The sequence below is a fragment of the Argentina anserina genome, chromosome 2 (genome assembly GCF_933775445.1).
Source record: "Argentina anserina chromosome 2, drPotAnse1.1, whole genome shotgun sequence".
In the NCBI taxonomy this organism is placed as follows: Eukaryota; Viridiplantae; Streptophyta; class Magnoliopsida; order Rosales; family Rosaceae; genus Argentina; species Argentina anserina.
The window spans coordinates 26,259,833-26,273,875 of record NC_065873.1 but is presented as its reverse complement, the minus strand read 5'-3'; the positions used below and the strand labels follow the sequence as shown (position 1 = coordinate 26,273,875).

The following is a 14,043-nucleotide window of genomic DNA, read 5'->3' as shown; positions in this document are numbered from 1 at the left end:
CCTTAGACGGTAAAATAGCAGTGCCGTGCACCCAAACTTTGTTGTAAAATCTCACTTAATAGTTCTGTCCTGATTCTTTTCTGTCAATTATAGTAGTGTTCTAGCTAGGAGGGCAATCTTTCACAGTCTCATGCTTCAATGTCTAACAAAGCAAAACAACGTACAACCAGCTCTATACGTATTAGATATGACCTTTTAAGAAGGGTGACTTAGCGGAACTTTTGATATAGGCTGATCGACTTTTATGCTTCATTCGCTTGCACAATTGCCACAAAGTTGGTCTTGCTTGGATTAGAGTTTCGAACAGAATAGAACAGAAAATGAAAAAGTAAAGAAATATATACTGTCTGAAACAGTGAAAATCATTACATATAATAACAGAACGGACCTCTGCTCACTCACGATTAGAAGGAAATAATTAAACTACATACATAGTTCTATCACTTCTATGTGGACATGAACAGGTGAAATCCGTTGATATCAACTTTTGTTAATATTTTTATTTCAAGAATTCGAGTAATCGATGAGTACATATATAAATATACCAGCTCCACAGAGAAGAAATATAGCAACCGCCATGGATGAAGTTTTCAGTGATATAATCAAGGGCACTTGGGGTTGCCCTTGGAGTTTTTGAGGTCTCTGTAGCAAGGGCATTCGTCCTTGTTTCCGTAAGTCCCAGAAGGAACACAGTTGCATTTACTGCAGCAGATTCCACAGTACTTCAAGCACCGCTCCTTGTATCCAGCTTTCGAACATCTCACCCCACACTTTGAGTCACAGAAAGCTGCACATACATGACACCAAACCTTAACTAGCTAAGAACACAATCGATAGCGGGGGATTTAAATTTCTTTAATTGCATGAAAAAATCAAGATGATATGAAGCTAAGGAAGAATCTTACGTGAACCAGCCATTGTGGTCTCAAACACAGAGGAGCCAAGAACAAGGCAAACAAGCATGAAGGTAGCGAAGACGAGCTTCATTTTTTCCTACAACAACAAGTAATAGTTGGATGGAGATGAAAATAAGAGGCTAATTGGTATGTTTAGAACTGCTGAACTGGTGTCTGAAACGTTTTGGTGTGTGTTGTAGAGGTTAGTGTAAGAAGGTATTTATAGTTAGCTAAGCTAGCGTGGTAGGTAAAGCGTTTACAATGCGTTATTACTGTGGGAAGATTTAAAAACTACCTATTTACTAGGACGTAGATTATACTTCCAAATTAAGGGAGGCTATACTTCCAAATTATAAAGAAGACTACAGCTGTAGGACATGAACAAACAATTGAATTGGATGGTTACGTTTTATGACACTTTTAAATCCATCAATTATCTGGATTAAGATTGAGAAATTTGTAACATCCATGCTAGAAGCAATTTAATTGGATTGTTACGTTCTCTGACTAAATATGAAAACTTTTAAATCCATCAATGTTAGACTGAAATTTGTAAGATCCATGCTACAACATTATTTAAGTTGATGCATGCAGTACGTATGAAGCATTAGGTCGACAAAATGAGGCTCCACAGGGCCATAAACGAAGGCTACAATTAATGATTACAATTTGATGACACTTCATAATACATCTAAATCATAAATTCTAATATAACATCATGGTCCAAGTTAATAATATTGAATCACGCATTAAACGCGTGTCCAATTACAAATTCGTTATGTAATCTGCTATTTGAAATTTTATGAATTTTCATCACACGGTTGTTAGCAAGTCAGAAACGAAATGTACCACATCACGATGATGCTTACTAGCTAAGCATGAACACTGTTAATCACAGCATCAATATGAAATCTGTGGATTCAGAGCACTCATTCTCCAGAGTTCCAGATAGGAAGCTTCAAGCAAACCAAATGCGCATGCTCATATGGTACCTGGATGCTTAGATTGGTCGGCCCCGTTTCTTTTCACTTTCAAAATTTCAGTGTGCTCTGTCATGTTCACACTTTCCCATTTGGGCATTACCCTCACACCGACCTAAACCCCTTGATGGCTTTGCCGTTAAAATCTAGCTCAGTTTCTGAGTAAAGATTTGTTTAATATTGTGGCTTGATGAGCAGTCCGATCATAGTCTTAAGGATCTGTGGGTAAGAGATATTGACCCATAAATGCAATGCAAAATCGAGTGCACGGTCTCTTATCTAATATCCGAGATGCAAATTGTCCGAGTGTGATCGTAAATAACACATAATAGGATACTAATTGTTCGATACGAGTGTAATGTGGATGGTTAAGATTTATGACTTCATTACAGATGACCGGTGCATAGAAGAATGTTGATGGTGTTGGAAACTTGTAAGGAATCGATATATGGAAGGACTGGTGGTTTTATTGTGTACCTCATCCACACGGTTGTCTAAACGTGTGGCGCTAAGTGGTCCATGCTCATAAGGTAAGGAATACATCATTATCTGAAAGTATATATTTATTTAATTGGCCCAACTAGCCAGCTAGTCCCTATATTCCTTCATTTTCTCAGTTAATGAGTGATCTTGATCTTGGGTGGCTGCCTCTAAAATCCAGCTAAGTTTTAGACTTCTATTCCATGACAAGATTCAAAGGACAGAAAATGTTGAATTCAAGAAATCAATTTCCTTTTCCCTATTCATCTCTTGGATACAGGGGCACATTGGTGAAACTGTTTAAGGTTGCTTTCCTTGCCACCAGTTTGCCACACAGCTTTCACCAGTGTGAAAGGAATGACCACCACCCCTAAAATGGAAGTTGGAGGATGCTCCAATTTGGGTTTTTGGGAGACAAGCAACTCTTATTGGGCTCTTTGAGCTTTCAAGGTTGTGGGCTCTTTAAGCCAAGGGCTCATTCATGTATATACAGAGAGACTTGAAGAGCAGAAAAATGTTAAAACTGATTAAAAAAGTTGGGATCAGATGGTTAAGATGGGGGTGCCCAATTGTCGTAACCAGGCATGAGCGGACACCCATCTCGCATAATAGCGATTATTGACCACTCATCACATCCCGTTTCTGCCTGAAGGATCATGATTAGAGAGTCCAAACTCTTTGTATCTTATAATAAGCAGTTTGATCCGTGTTTTACCTAGTTCGGATGTGGGACTAGATACACACTCTTCATTTGTTAAGCAATCACTGGCAAATCACTCTAAACAGCTCTCTAAGGTGTTCAACAAGAAGTTTTACAACACTGAATATGTCATTGTTTTTATTCAATTGAAAAGGTGAGATCGAATGCAATCTTAAAACAAGATGGTGCTGCATCAGTAAAGAAGATTGAGACTTGAAATTAATTAAGTACCAGATTTATATTTCACGATGAACAAGCTTAAATTAGGCATCTGAGACACAATCCACATTACTGATTCATAATGAAACTAAGAAGGTTTCATGAATAGATAAATACTCATTGAACCTGACTTTACAATTTGTTCATGTCCTTCATTGGATGCAGAGACTACGTACAGTGAGTTTATATCTAGTTGTATATTCAGTTAGATGTACTATCAGTTGATAAAAGCTTCTAGACACACTGAGCATTGTTGATCGAGTGTCACATCTCATAAGCAAGAGCATCGGCTGCAAAGTTATTTGCATCCTGGAATACATGTTCAAATGAATCCAACAGATTGAAGAGTGATGACTAAGGTCTACAGTCGAAAACTAATGGAAGTTCCACTGCTCCAGTAGAATCTCTGATTATATAACCCTCTTATAATTGTACGTGTTTATTACTTTGTGTGCTTGCGATCTTTATTTTCACATCAGAACCTCGTATTGAACTGGTGAAAGCTGTGTTCTTGCTTGGGGTTTTGCAAGCCAGCACTGATCAAATGTCTATGAGAACTTACCAACCGTCTAGAATCAACACTAATTGTTACAAAACTACATTTTATTTGACAAAGCTTCACTTATACTGTTATATACAATAAACGTTTTCATGCATCAGTCAGATAATCATATTTTATTAGACATGCTTCATTTACACACACTTAATGTTTTCACACCGTTACACCTTAATTAGTTAACAGATTTAAGAAACTCATACCAGTTTCACTTTCAGTTTCCTCCCTTTTTCTTCCCCTGGTAGCTGGATTGCTGTAACATATGATTGATAAAATTTCAAACAAAAGGGATCGGAGAAACATCGATGTCAATCGCGTATGTTATATGTTAGGGGATTACTGAATTTGCAGTTTCCAATCAATGCGTTTTAAGCGGAAATGCCCATAGACTGGTCTCAACTTTCAACTTAAACAATGGAGTTAATAGAGAATACCAGAAGATGAATGAAGGTTTATTAAGGTCCGTGATTGGCGACGTGATTGAGTGCTCATGAAGCATGTGTCGTGGGAGTGGGTGCTCTTTCTCTGTTAGAATCGTAGTATCTAAGTGGAGAACACTTTGGTGACTTTGCTATTGTCGCTATCAAACCAAATCAATGACTTTAAAGTCGCCCAACTTATGATCAGTCAAATCTTTGTAATTTAGTATAACAAAACTGCAAACTGAAGCCTCCTAATCAACTTGGTCAATTCACTCAATTGGTTATTAACTAGGAAAAATATGGTAAGATTACTGGCTATGGTTCATCTCAGGCTCAAAGTCTGGGTAAGATAACTATTTCACATCTACATGTCTACATCACGATTTTAGAAATGTAAAAGAGGGGATCGTTACATTCATGTATAATTTACATAATTTGTTGTGAAGATTTTCTATTCACATACTGTTGTTTCATTTAAAGACCGACTCATTAAAACAAGACAAATCCAAATGAAAATGGAAAAGGTAGAAAATGGGATTGTGCATGGAATGCTCTGTTTTTTCACTATGATCTTTGGCAAAAAGTCTAGCTTGAGCAACAAAAACTCTTGAAGCTTGAGCAACCAAAACATTTGCACCTTAATGAAATTCTATTGAGGGGGTCATTAATCCCTTTCATTAACAATACTCGTCAATTCTCATCATGATACATACACATTCTTTGTTTCTGAATCATGCTAATTAGCAAAGCAAGCAGCACGCTCCTAATAAAATAGAACCAACATCGATCGTGTTCATGATCATATCCATTCATCTCTCCCATCTATTTCTTTCTTTTTGAAATTTCAACCTCAAGAACAAGCCAACAACTAAAAGATCCATCTGAATCATGAATTGCCGCGTCCGCGGTACCCCAAGACACACTTGACCGTTGTTAAAATCAGGTCCAGTCTCTGATCAACTCTCTCTGCAAATATCGTAGCTCACGGGAAAGATTTTTCACCCAATCTCCAAATTTCGATCTCCACAAATCATAAAGGTTTCGAAAGAAAATGTTTGTCAGATGAGCGTCGTCGTATTATAGCAAACCCTACAATACACTAGAAATTAAACTAGGGTCTATTGTCCCCAGGAAGAAGGCACCAAAATGAGAAAGGCCGATATGACCAACCGGGTCCTTTCTTGGCTTGGTTGGCCAGCCCACCACCTAAACAAAGAAGAAAATGATAAAGTGAAAGTGAAATACAGCCAACAAATCCTTATCACCAAATCAGAGATTAATACAAATCATTTTGCATTTAGTTGCTTACTAAGTTATGGCCTTAATCAGCTCTGTTTGGTTTCACATTGTTATTACTAATTGACCATCTACCTTGCTCAATCGGCTGCTTGTCAAGTCATATATCACATCCACAGTTCCACAACGATATTAAGTGTCCAAGATAATGTACCTAGAATACCGCCTAATTAAGTTCTCTTCACTGATATACCATTTTAGACAACCCAATACCAACCAATAAAGTTTGGTAGCTAAACATTACTCGCATAAGAAAAAGCACCCTCCTTTTGCATGTAATGTAAGCAAAGAGAGTGTATTTAAGGTCGAGATCTTCTCTGTGTTCTGTGATTGCAATATTGATCATAAATAAAAATTCTCTTGTGTGTGATGGAGACTAATTAAATAGAAAAGGAGAGAAGAAGTAAAGAAGAAAAAAGAAAGAAAGGCGCAGAATCAGGAGAAAAAAAAAACACAGAGGCGCAGACTCGGAAGATTTCAGGCTCCTCTCACTCTACTCTTCTCTCTCTCACTGTGCTTGTCTCTCGCGGCAAATTTATCTCTCTCCTATTACTTTGACCATTCATCTCTTCTCTCTCTCTCTCTCTCAGTCCTCAAAAACCAAAAAGCTCTCTGCTTTCTTTCACTATAACAAGCTTAGCTTTGTTCTCAGTGTCTCCATTCACTTTTGCTTTCCCATTCCTACAAAAACACATCACAAAACTCAAACAAAGATTGCTGCTTTTGTTGTTGTTGTTGTTGTTCCTGAGAAAGAGAGAGAGCCCAAAACTGCAGTTCAGCGGCGGAGTCGTAAAATGGAGAGGAAGCAGGGGTTCTTTTCGGCGCTCAAGGAGGACGTCGTGAGGGGTCTGTCGCCGGCGAAGACCAGGGCGAAGAGTCCGGCGAGGAGTGCGTCCCCAATGTCGGGCCTTCTGCGGAGAAGGAGGAGGCACCACGTGGCGGAGCAGCTGATGGTCGCGAGATCCGGGGGGCTGAGGCCGCCTGCGGAGGCGTTATCGCCGTTGAAGGAAGGGCCGGATGGGACGGACGGTGAGGATTCGAAGATGGAGGGCAAGTGGGGCCATTGGATGAAGGGACAGCTGTGCAGGGCTCCGGTTGTTTCGTGCTCCTCATCGTCTTCGGCGTATAAGAGGTCGGATCTGAGGTTGCTGCTTGGGGTTTTGGGTGCACCGTTGGGACCTGTGCACGTTAGCACAGTCGATCATTTCCCTCATCTCAGTATTAAGGACACCCCCATTGTAAGTACCTTCTCAGTTTCACGGTTCTGTCTGTTTTTATGTAAGTATTGTGGTTTAAATTTGGGTGTGAAGTTATGAACTTTGGGAGTTATGTTTGTCAGTTATGAAGATTAATGGCTTAGATTGACAAAATTGTGGTGCATGTTTATGTTGATCTGTGAAAGTTGGTGGGAGTGTTGATTGTTTCCTGGAGATTTGGTTCAAAGGGAGTTGCTTTAGTTTCACACATGCTGGGTTTGATTATTACCAAAGGAAACAAGTAAAAGAAAAAGATGGTATTGTTGAATTTTATGCTTTTTATTGGTGCTGTTGCATTGTAATGTGTAAATCAAGTTTTTGTTACCGGGTGTAACAAGATTCATTTCCAGTTTAGCTGTACCCTGATTATGAGGATTGTGGTTGCAGGAAACTTCGTCTGCTCAGTATATATTGCAGCAATATACAGCAGCCTCTGGGGGGCAAAAGCTTCAGAACTCGATTCGGAATGCTTATGCTATGGGAAAGGTTAAGATGGTAGCTTCTGAGTTTGAGACAGCCGGCAAGGTTGTGAAGAACCGTAATGCGTCCAAAGCAGCGGATTCAGGTGGCTTTGTCCTGTGGCAGATGCATCCTGATATGTGGTATGTGGAACTTGCCATTGGTGGCAGCAAGGTTCATGCTGGTTGCAATGGAAAGCTTGTCTGGAGGCACACACCATGGCTTGGTGCACACACTGCTAAAGGGCCTGTTAGACCCTTGCGGCGTGCACTACAGGTAATTAGTTCTGGTCTTTGTTGTCCATCGTTCAGCTCAGATTATTTTTGACGTGCATCATTTAAATACTTTACCCACTCGATTTTTTTTATAGGGACTTGACCCAAGAACCACCGCTAGCATGTTCACCAACTCAAGATGCATTGGGGAAAAGAAGATCAATGGCGAGGATTGCTTTATCCTCAAGCTTTGTACAGATCCTTTAACTTTGAAAGCCAGGAGTGAAGGGCCTGCGGAGATCATAAGGCATGTTTTATTTGGCTACTTCAGCCAGAGAACAGGTCTTCTTATACACTTGGAAGATTCTCATTTGACCCGCATTCAGAACCATGGAGGTGACGCTGTATACTGGGAGACCACAATCAATTCATTCCTTGATGATTACAGGCCTGTGGAGGGAATTATGATCGCTCACTCAGGGCGTTCAGTAGTTACTCTTTTCAGGTTTGGAGAAACTGCAATGAGCCATACTAAGACGAGGATGGAAGAGGCTTGGACAATTGAGGAAGTGGCATTTAATGTCCCTGGGTTGTCAGTAGACTGTTTTATTCCCCCTGCTGAGCTAAGATATGCTTCTATGAGTGAAACCAGCGACCTTCCTCAGGGTCAGACGGTAAAGAACAATATGACCGCATCTGCATATCGTTCCAAAGTTTCTGCACTTGAAAAGTCTCATGATGCCAATGTCAGTAATATTGTGTGGAAAATGGGGAATATGGATGTTTAAGGAAGACACAAATGTGAAAGGTCTCTAGTTGTAATGGACTGACAATATCAAAGATTCAAAAGATAGGTTGATAAGTAAAAGCTGGGTTGCAATGCCGAACTCGTGTTGGATCAGTTCACTTTCAAGCTTGTACATAGAGGACAGTTGTGATTGTAGATTTTCTCTGGTGCCCGAAATTTTTTGTACCTAACTGGAAGTTATTCTGTAGTCAAGGGTGAGGTTTTTTTTTTGGATGGTTGAGTTGTCTAAGGGAGCTCATTCAGAATCAATTCAGTTATTCAGTATACTGAGATGAGGATTCCATGGAAACACTTATCTTAAGATTCTTGTATATCTTCAAGTCCTTCACTATGGTACTTGAAGATCTTTGTTGAAATTGGAATTCCTTCACGTTTAGTATGTATGTTATGTTCTCTATTGTTATAGACTTGTAGGGGTAGTTTATTAAAGCATAAATTATATTTCCTTGTTAGAGTATGATAGAAATTCAAGTACGTTCTTGAACCAAACTTGAAAATCATTTTCCACTGAAGAAACTCACGTAACAGTGTCATAGAGAATATCTACTATGAAGTTCTTGAATTGTGTTCTTCTTCAACTACCACATTGTGTATCAGGAAACGAAGTTGTTTTTACACTAGTATATCACGAAAATTGGACGAAATCACAAAAACTCAAATAAATAATCATATTTAGATTTCGATTCCACAAAGGAAAAAGAGTCAATTTAAATCGAGGAGAATCTGAAAGTAAATTATCAGATTCTCAATCTAACGAGTATCAGAAAACGAGCACACCCTTTAAGAGGCTTTGCCTTGTCTTCCGAGGTTACCATGACAAGCTAGAAAACTAGTATGTATCCTCAACTTCCTAGGATTCCTTATATTCATAATAGAACTAGTAAACGAACAAGCCCAGTTTGCCTCAAGAGGCCTATAAATACTGGGATCCAGGAATCCCAAGAACTCACGATCTTCTTGGAAACAAAGAGGAGTCGTTACTTCTCTAAACAGAAAACAGATTAGTCATGGCATTCTTGGAATGCCCAAATGCTAGAGTCAAGGCTGTTCTCTCAGGGGATTGCCTTATTATCCAGGGCCTTTGGCCTAACCATACCGGAATCCCACCGGAAAAAGCTATTACTCTGCTCTCAATTCGTGCTCCAAAACTAGCCAGTATAAATCAAACAACTGATGAGCCTTTTGCATGGGACAGCCGTGAGTTTTTGAGGAAGCTCTGCCTCGGAAAGGACGTGGTTTACTGCACTGATGGTTCCGTTTTCCTTAACAATATGAATGTTGCTGCCCTTGTTGTTCAAAACGGGTGGGCGTCTGTAACCTCACCAAGCAAAACTCCTTACTATGCTGAGCTTCTATTTCACATGGACCAAGCCTTTAACAAAGGTCTTGGTCGTTGGAACAAAACTCCAGGTGCGGCGGAGGCATCCATAAGAACTCTACCTCCCCATCTCAACCCAGAGACCATTGAGACTCTGGTGGCTGCAAACAAGGGCAAGTCCATAGAAGCCATCGTCGAGCAGGTTCGTGACGGCAGTACTTTTCTAGCTTACTTGCTTCCGGAGTTTCAGTTTGTCGAGGTAATCGTTGCAGGAACTCAGTCGCCGAATAATGCTTATCCTTTTGCATTACAAGCGAAGTTTTTCACAGAGTGTCGTGTTTTGAATAAAGATGTGCGTATTGTTTTGGAGGGTGTTGATAAATTGAGCCGTCTGATTGGGTCTGTGTTTTACCCTGATAGAGACTCTGAAAAGGACTTGGGTCTGGAGCTTGTGGAGGAAGGTTATGCTAGATATGCACCATGGAGCGCGAAAGTTATGGAAGAAGATGCAAAGCGGCTGCTCAATAATGCAGAGCTTGAAGCGAAGAAGACCAAGCGGAGGATATGGAAGCACTTTGTAATCCCAATTACAAACTCCAAGCCAATTCATGACGATGATTTCGTCGGAACAGTTGTGGAGGTTGTGAATGGGGAATGTATCATTGTGGCTAATGATTCCGGCGAGCGGAGAGTTAATCTTTCAAATATTCGGTGTCCGAAATTGGGAAATCCTCGTAGAGGTGATGAGCCTGCGGCATATGCACGAGAAGCCAAGGAGTTTCTGAGGACACTTCTTATTGGACGCGACGTGAATGTTCAAATGGAGTACACAAGGAATGTCAGGAAAGCAGATGCAGAGTCTTCAAGAGTGACAGATTTTGGATCGGTCTTTGTTAAGGCTGAGGGGCAAGAACAAAATGTTGCTGAGCTTCTTGTCGAATGTGGCTTCGGCATGGTTATCAAACATTTAGATTTTGAGGAGAGATCAACACACTACGATGCCCTTCTTGCTGCCGAAGCTCGTGCTATGGCCGAAAAGAAGGGAGTACATTCTTCAAAGGAGGCCCCTGTTGTGCGCTTGACAGACTTGACAATGGCGACGGCCGAAAAAGCAAGAGAAGTCTTGCCATCCTTGCAGCAAACTAGGAGAGTTTCTGCAGTTGTGGAATATGTCCTCAGCGGCCATCGTTTTAAATTATATCTTCCTAAGGAGACTTGCAGCATTTCCTTTTCGTTCTCCGGTGTGCGATGTCCCGGTCGTGATGAGCCTTATTCAGATGAAGCAATTGCAGTAATGAGGAAAAGATTAATGCAGAGAGATGTTCAAATTGAAGTGGAGACTGTTGATAGAAATGGAACTTTCTTGGGAAGATTATGGGAATCAGGGACCAATGTGTCAATTGCTCTTGTTGAAGCTGGCCTTGCAAAATATATTCCCTTTGGTGGCAGTGATAAGATCCAAGATGGCCACCTTCTAGAAAGAGCTATGAAAGATGCAAAAACAAAGAAGCTGAAAATTTGGGAGAATTTTGAAGGGAAATCCAACAAACAGAAAGAACTAAAGGTGGTAGTTACAAAAGTCTTAGGCAGCGGTAAATTCTATGTGCAGACAGTTGGAGACCAGAAGAGTGCCTCTATTCAGCAACAGCTTGCTTCTTTGGATCTTGATGAAGCTCCTTCTGTAAATGATGCTTTTGATCCTAGGAATGGTGACATTGTCCTTGCTCAATTTAGTACAGATAATACTTGGAACCGAGCTAGGATTGTCAATAAACGAAAAGATAGGTTTGAGGTGTTCTACATTGACTATGGTATTCAAGAGCTTGTCCCTTACAGTCGACTACAGCCTCTTAATTCTTCTGCGGCCACTGCACCTGGTCTTGCTCAGCTATGCAGCCTTGCACATGTAATTGTCCCGAGCTTGAAGGAGGAGTTTGGTGAAGAAGCAGAAAAGTATTTGTGCGAGTGTATATTGGGGAAAGAGTTCACGGCCGTGATTGAGGGAAGAAATATTTCTGGAGGAAAATTTGCCTTTCACCAAGGAACCGGACCAGCTCTTATGGTAACTCTTGTTGCAGCTGGTGATGTTGACAGTATAAATGCTGCGATGCTTCAGAATGGACTTGCTAGTCTAGATAACCAGAAGAGGTCGTGGCAGTCTCGTAACTTGAGAAAGTTTGAGCAAGAAGCACAAACCTTCCGGCGGGGTATGTGGCATGATTATTATCAGTCTGAGCATTATGTATACAGAGCTCCTCCTGCTCCTGCAAGAAAGGTCGTGGGCAAGAGATGATAATTTCTTTTTTGTTAAAAGAATTCTGTTACTAACTGATGATTGCTAGTGATGGAATTAATTTGCATCACAGCTACTATGTATCACTCCTATTTTAAGCCAGCATTAAATAAAGATTGAATTGAATTTCTGAACTGCATCTTTGATTTTCTGTTGCCAAACCACATTATGTTTTTTATTTCCTTTCTGTTTCTGGATCAAAGAACCACGTTGTATTTCTAACGGCAATATTTTTTCCGCTAACTATTAACCAACAGTATTCAATGGAAGTCTCAATCGAATATGTGCATCTAGATTCAGTCTGCAATCTGCATCATGATGAGCTTGGAAACTAAGGCACAGTCATAAACAAGCAATAAAGTAAGCACATAATCATGCATGCATGTTATATTTGCATTCGAGGCACATTCATGATTAGTACACCAGCTGCAGAGGTGTTTTTATTTGCTTAACCTCAGTTAACATTTATAAAGACAATGGAAGTCTCTGAATGTGTTCAACGCTTATAACCTCACTTTCTTTCCATGATATATATATACTCACACACACACACACACACACACACACACACACACACACACACACACATATATAGTATAAATATATTGTAGGCTTGTAGCTATATATTATTGAGACTTCCACCAGTTGTACTTAATCTATCAGTAATCTGCACATATCAGTTCGTTAACACAGTTTTAGAGTATGTGCTAGTTATATCTAGATTTAATAGTTATATGAAAGTTTAAGTTCGGGACAACGACCAAAATTTGTCTTCTGCAAGGTTAGAGTCACTTAACTGAACATATTTATACCATTTCAAGGCCAGCAAGTGGTCCTTCACCTCCGTTTAGCAGGTAATCCATCTGTTATGCAATATATTTTGCTGCACTATTTTAAGCCAGAAAGTACAAGAATAAATAGATGTGGATTCGGCTATTACAGTGATCTGTAGGAGTATTAGAATAGCATTATGCCTGTTGAAAAAAGGTAAAAAGGAAGTAAACATGTACCGAGTCCAAGCCAACAACATGATGATCGTGCCAAATACTGTACCTTTTGTTTAAACACTTGTTTACATTGATTAGTTGGATAGTGTTTGCTAGATACTGAAGATCTACTGTCTTGTTTGTTCTATACAAAACTAAGTCTGATTTACACAAGGTGAGCATGAAGAATGAAGAAGGGAAGAGACTTGTGTGGACCACTTTCTTTTCTTGTGGGAAGCATGAAGCATGAAGCTAGCTTAGCATGGGAGAAAAAAAATGTTTTATACTTCCATGATTCAGCCGTTTAGAATATAGTTAGTACCATCAGCAGATTACTATATATGTTCATCACTACTCTAGGCCAGATATGTACTCATACCAACTCATCTAACACACATTAAATAGTATGAGGTGAAACCATATCTAAATCCTTTTGAAAGTGAGTTTTTATACAACTTGTTAAGAAAGACGGCCTAGTTTAGAAACAGTATGAAACCGATGAACCAATTATTCTTGGTATTCCGGCTAAACATTTGGCAGAAGTGGTTGTTTTTGGACAGATAGGGAGTTATTTGTGGAGAACAAATTCAGAGTTAGTTATTTGACAACAGTCTGATAGGGAGAGTATGTACTGTATTACCTCCCTACTGTACTTAGATTTGGAGCTTGTGCAGAATGGTATGCTGAAATGAGTGAAAACATGAGGATGAAGATGAAGATGAAGACAGGCAGCAGCTCAAGCTCTGGAAGGGAATTCTAATAAGTAACAACATATACAACTTGAGGAATTTGGAGTAAAGACTGTATCGCAGCTTAATTTCTGTTTTAGACAAGGTTTATACTGTTTCATATGACATGCAACTTCCTTTATTATTGTTTGATGAGTAATAGTAGATTTTTTTGTCAACATAACTGGCACTAAGGGTGGAATTAGTAGGCCTCCATTGCATATTCAATAATCAATCTAATTTACACAAGAAATGAGGGTGTGAATCTGTTATTCTGTATATATTCATTTGATGATTGAATATAAGTGTCCATAGTATGCATATTATGATCTGTCATCTGTATGTTGCTTGCCTCTATATTATGATCTCTGCATAGTCTTCATCATGAGGAGCTTAGGAACCAATGCATCTAGTATCCACGCCAATTGTAC

At 39.7% G+C, this 14,043-nt stretch overlaps 3 protein-coding genes and 1 non-coding gene across 4 annotated transcripts; 2 read left to right on the top strand and 2 right to left on the bottom strand.

The window, feature by feature from the left end:
• Positions 1 to 320: 320 nt before the first annotated feature.
• LOC126784539 (peamaclein) lies at positions 321 to 1,070 on the bottom strand. Its single transcript, XM_050510003.1, has 2 exons — positions 906 to 1,070; positions 321 to 787 (listed from the first exon to the last, which is right to left on the bottom strand). The coding sequence occupies exons 1-2, from the start codon at positions 985 to 987 to the stop codon at positions 603 to 605; spliced, it is 267 nt and encodes an 88-aa protein (XP_050365960.1). The 5' UTR covers positions 988 to 1,070; the 3' UTR covers positions 321 to 602.
• A 1,824-nt stretch (positions 1,071 to 2,894) lies between these two features.
• LOC126785572 (small nucleolar RNA Z279/snoR105/snoR108) lies at positions 2,895 to 2,994 on the bottom strand. Its single transcript, XR_007671102.1, has one exon. It is a non-coding gene; the product is annotated as a small nucleolar RNA Z279/snoR105/snoR108 (small nucleolar RNA).
• A 3,083-nt stretch (positions 2,995 to 6,077) lies between these two features.
• Positions 6,078 to 8,666, top strand: LOC126783313 (uncharacterized). Its single transcript, XM_050508764.1, has 3 exons — positions 6,078 to 6,787; positions 7,193 to 7,540; positions 7,635 to 8,666. The coding sequence occupies exons 1-3, from the start codon at positions 6,344 to 6,346 to the stop codon at positions 8,265 to 8,267; spliced, it is 1,425 nt and encodes a 474-aa protein (XP_050364721.1). The 5' UTR covers positions 6,078 to 6,343; the 3' UTR covers positions 8,268 to 8,666.
• A 628-nt stretch (positions 8,667 to 9,294) lies between these two features.
• On the top strand, positions 9,295 to 11,898 carry LOC126784269 (ribonuclease TUDOR 1-like). The gene has a single exon (XM_050509747.1). The coding sequence runs from the start codon at positions 9,295 to 9,297 to the stop codon at positions 11,896 to 11,898; it is 2,604 nt and encodes an 867-aa protein (XP_050365704.1).
• Positions 11,899 to 14,043: the final 2,145 nt, after the last annotated feature.